Source organism: Pongo pygmaeus, chromosome 10 (assembly GCF_028885625.2).
Source record: "Pongo pygmaeus isolate AG05252 chromosome 10, NHGRI_mPonPyg2-v2.0_pri, whole genome shotgun sequence".
Taxonomy (NCBI): Eukaryota; Metazoa; Chordata; class Mammalia; order Primates; family Hominidae; genus Pongo; species Pongo pygmaeus.
In genome coordinates this window covers 52884413-52889280 of record NC_072383.2, presented here as the reverse complement: position 1 = coordinate 52889280, position 4868 = coordinate 52884413, and the positions used below count along the sequence as shown (strand labels likewise).

General features: G+C 35.9%; 1 protein-coding gene across 1 annotated transcript; it reads right to left on the bottom strand.

The window, feature by feature from the left end:
* Positions 1-3528: 3528 nt before the first annotated feature.
* On the bottom strand, positions 3529-4476 carry LOC129010869 (olfactory receptor 10A7). The gene has a single exon (XM_054445440.1). The coding sequence runs from the start codon at positions 4474-4476 to the stop codon at positions 3529-3531; it is 948 nt and encodes a 315-aa protein (XP_054301415.1).
* Positions 4477-4868: the final 392 nt, after the last annotated feature.

Below are 4868 nucleotides of genomic sequence, written 5' to 3'. Positions count from 1 at the left end.
TGTAGGTTGCCTGTTCACTCTGATGGCAGTTTCTTTTGCTGTGCAGAAGCTCTTTAGTTTAATTAGATCCCATTTGTCAATTTTGGCTTTTGTTGCCATTGCTTTTGGTGTTTTAGACATGAAGTCCTTGCCCATGCCTATGTCCTGAATGGTAATGCCTAGGTTTTCTTCTAGGGTTTTTATGGTTTTAGGTCTAATGTTTAAGTCTTTAATCCATCTTGAGTTAATTTTTGTATAAGGTGTAAGGAAGGGATCCAGTTTCAGCTTTCTACATATGGCTAGCCAGTTTTCCCAGCACCATTTATTAAATAGGGAATCCTTTCCCCATTGCTTGTTTTTCTCAGGTTTGTCAAAGATCAGATAGTTGTAGATATGCGGTGTTATTTCTGAGGGCTCTGTTCTGTTCCATTGATCTATATCTCTGTTTTGGTACCAGTACCATGCTGTTTTGGTACCAGTACCATGCTGTTTTGGTACCAGTACCATGCTGTTTTGGTTACTGTAGCCTTGTAGTATAGTTTGAAGTCAGGCAGCGTGATGCCTCCAGCTTTGTTCTTTTGGCTTAGGATTGACTTGGTGATGTAGGCTCTTTTTTGGTTCCATATGAACTTTAAAGTCGTTTTTTCCAATTCTGTGAAGAAAGTCATTGGTAGCTTGATGGGGATGGCATTGAATCTATAAATTATCTTAGGCAGTAAGGCCATTTTCAAGATATTGATTCTTCCTACCCATGAGCATGGAATGTTCTTCCATTTGTTTGTATCCTCTTTTATTGAATTGAGCAGTGGTTTGTAGTTCTCCTTGAAGAGGTCCTTCACGTCCCTTGTAAGTTGGATTCCTAAGTATTTTATTCTCTTTGAAGCAATTGTGAATGGGAGTTCACTCATGATTTGGCTCTCTGTTTGTCTGTTATTGGTGTATAAGAATGCTTGTGATGTTTATACATTGATTTTGTATCCTGAGACTTTGCTGAAGTTGCTTATCAGCTTAAGGAGATTTTGGGCTGAGACAATGGGGTTTTCTAGATATACAATCATGTCGTCTGCAAACAAGGACAATTTGATTTCCTCTTTTCCTAATTGAATACCCTTTATTTCCTTCTCCTGCCTAATTGCCCTGGCCAGAACTTCCAACACTATGTTGAATAGGAGTGGTGAGAGAGGGCATCCCTGTCTTGTGTGTAACCTCATCTTAAATTGATTACATTGCAAGGCCTTGTTTCTAAGTAAGGTGACATTCACAGGTATCAAGGATGAGAACATCAACATTTTTTTTGGGGAAAACAAACCAGTCCACTACAGTGACTACGTATATTTTGTAAAAAATGCTTAAGAGAAACAAAATACCATAAATAACACAGGCTACAAACATAGCCTGTAAATTTATGAAAGATGTAAAAGCTGAATCTGTAAGAAAGCGGGTAAGAAAAAAAGGAAATACCAATTAACTTGCAAAGTGACTAAGTTCTACTAGACCTCCTCTATGAGTGTTCCCATGTCAATCACAAAGCATTCCTTATTATTTATTGTTGTCAAATTTTAGTTTCTTACAGTTCTAGAACCTTCTTTACAGTTTATTAGAGTGATTTTCAAATAGTTTCTGTTTCAACCAAGAACGATAAGATACTGAATGAAAGAACTGGAAATAGCCTGTAGGTTTTCTCACCACAAAAAGTTGGTAAGTATGTGAAGTAATGCATATGTTAAAATAGCTTGATTTAGCCATTACACAATGTGTGTATGTGTATATACATATGCATATATATCTTAAATATATTTTTTGTTCTCATAATTGTTATATATAACATCATGTTGTACACTGTAAAGATATACAAGTTTTAATTGTCAAGAATATACTTCTTTTTACTGTGCTAGTTTGTTGGATGCATTAATATGCACTACTAAATTTATTTTGTAACCTCACAGTCTACTTGTAAGTCACATGCAGCTGGTAGAAAACCATCATAATGGAGTCTTATGAGATGGTTATTGAACTTAGTTACATTAATTCAAGAATATCTGAGTTAGGCTTAAAAATTAAGAGATTATTGAATGAGAAAGATTTAAAGGAATAGTTTTTTTTCTACCTCAAACTCCCATTACATGCAATAAATATGTACTGCAGCAAATCAAAATTAAACTAAAATAGTCAACACAAGTTGCAAATCTGTGGTGGCTTTTAAATTTTTCTGAAAATTGACAAAGAAACATGGAGGTGAGTTACTGCTTGAAGAAGAAACTGTACAATTAAAAGAAACTTTGGCTAAGGAAGATTTACAGGAACATATATTATTGTTCAAGTTGCATATTCAAAGCTAATATGTACTTATTCTACTGGAAATATAAATTTTGCATAATTAAATTTGACAATCTTGTCTTCTCCATTGTTTTGAAAACCAAATTCCCATGTAGGTGGCAACTTTACCTTCATAAATATGTGACTAGATATTTTTAAGAGGTTAATATATTGAATTTCAAATTCACAAGGGTCTGATTCAAACTATTGTGGCCACATCTCAATAGCTTTTGCCTTACCAAGTTACTTACATTTTCTGATTGTAATTTATCTTTTATGAAAAATATAGATATAATAATTATCTCGAGTTGTTGCAAGGGAATGTGTCAAAGACAGTGCCTCAATAAACCATGTTTGCTATTACTATTACTCTTTTGCTTTACTCCGGCATCAAGCAAATATTTGTTGTTTAAACTCTAAGAAGAGCTTACTGTTAAATAATTAATGGATAATTTAGCCAATGACTAAAAAAGTCCAAAATCATGTCACCAAATACTAATACTAAGGTAATTTTATTAAATAACTTTATTTAAACATACAACCCATACAAAGAATGCATATTATGGACTCTTGGCATCTGCAAAACTTTACCTTTTATAATTTTTGTAAGGTTAGATGCCATGATTCGTTGTTACATTGCAATAGCTGCAGAATATACAGTGGTTTGTGGTGGCTGTTCTTACTTGTCTTTCATAACTTTTCTTACCCTTTTTCATCCTGCTCTGTGCCCCAGGAGGCTGGCATTTATACATTGCATCAACAAACATTCTTGTCCCCATGTTGTATTTGGTTTGGCTTAGAACAGAAGCCAGCAATAGATTTGAGAGAGTCAGATCAAAATAAGGTTGGGATGGCTGCCTTGCTGTACTAAAGAACAGAGATCCTATCAGGTGACTTTTTTTTTTTTTTTTAAATAGTTGTAGCATTCTGTTGGTTTCAGTTAATACTCCTTCTACTTGCCCCTTCAGGCCAAGAAGTGTAAAAGTTCTGTTGTATGATCTGTGTGGCTATTACCTAACATTGTTCACAATTTCTAAATAGCCCTCTCATAAAGCTTTTTCTCACTTATCCCAATTCAGGAGTACCATCTCTTTCCTGCTAGGACCCTGAATGATACACAGAAATGCACCTACCAGTTAGTGATGAAATAAGAGCAACTCTTCCACTCTGTTTTAAGCTTTAGTTAGTAGGTTCTGCTGTCCCTACTTTGGAAGCATTCTTACACAATAGAAGTCAAAACACATCTAACTTCTGTAAGACTTTTTGAGTGATTGTCCTCTTGACAGCCCCTTTCACTTCATTGTTCCTCAGGCTGTAGATGATGGGGTTTAGCATAGGTGTGATGACAGTGTAGGACAATGACACTAGCTTCTTGCTCTCAGGGGACTGGTTTGATTTGGGCCACAGGTAGGTCAGACTGGCTGTTCCATAGAAGAGGGACACCACAATGAGGTGTGAGGAACAAGTAGAAAATGCTTTCTGGCGGCCAGTGGCAGAGGACATCCTCAGAAATGTTATGATAATGCGGGTGTAGGAAACCAAAATGAGAGAAAAGGGAAACATGATAAACAGGAGTGTGGAGGCAAGTGCTTGCATTTCATACATGGTTGTATCCACTGTGACTAGTTTTAACACTGGGGGACCATCACAGAAAAAGTGGTCCACAGCATTTGGTCCACAGAAAGGAAGGGCCATCATCCAAGCTGTCTGTAGCATAGACACAGGAACACTGGACATCCAAGAGCCTATGGCCAACCACAAGCATAGGGACCTGTTCATTATGACTGAATAATGGAGAGGGTTATAGATGGCCACAAAGCGATCATAAGCCATCATGGAGAGAAGGAAACATTCAGAACTGCCAAATAAGAAGAAGTACATTTGGGTACCACAGCCCACAAAAGAGATGATTTTCCTTGGGGACACTAGATCTACAAGCATTTTTTGCACCATAACCAAGGTGAAACATACTTCAAGAAGTGATAGATTTCGAAGAAAGAAGTACATGGGTGTTTGAAGTGCGGGATCCACACTGGTAACTGTGACAATAAGAAAGTTGCCCAACAAAGTGACTGTATAAATGGCCAGGAACAAAATAAAGAGGGAAACTTGCATCTCGGGGTTGTTTGTAAAACCAAGAAGAATAAATTCAGTGACTCTGGTGTGATTTTCACAGATCATATCTTAGATGAGTTTCTCTCTAAAAATCAAAGTATGTGCATCAAAGGGTATTAAATCAATATAGAGGTAATCTCAAAAATAATAATAACATCCATAAAACATCTTTATTCTCAGTTGTCTTACCATTCTGTTTCTCTGAAGCAGAAATGATGCTTATGATAAGATAAAATTAAGGAAAAATCAACATTTTGTATAAATCTCACTCATTGTTTACCACCTAGATGTAATTTTTCTCTCATGAGTAGTCATAGTCTGTGCTCATATTCTTCAACATAGGCATGCTATTTTGTAGGATAAAGTGGAAAGAGTGTAGATAGATAGTTAAAATAGAATAGTGTACTAATTTTTAAATGATTTCAGGATGCAATAAAAATAAATAATGGGCTAGTTTG

What these genes read in the sequence shown, in the direction of transcription:
- LOC129010869 (XM_054445440.1), bottom strand. Translation starts at nt 4,476, where the DNA reads ATGATCTGTGAAAATCACACCAGAGTCACTGAATTTATTCTTCTTGGT.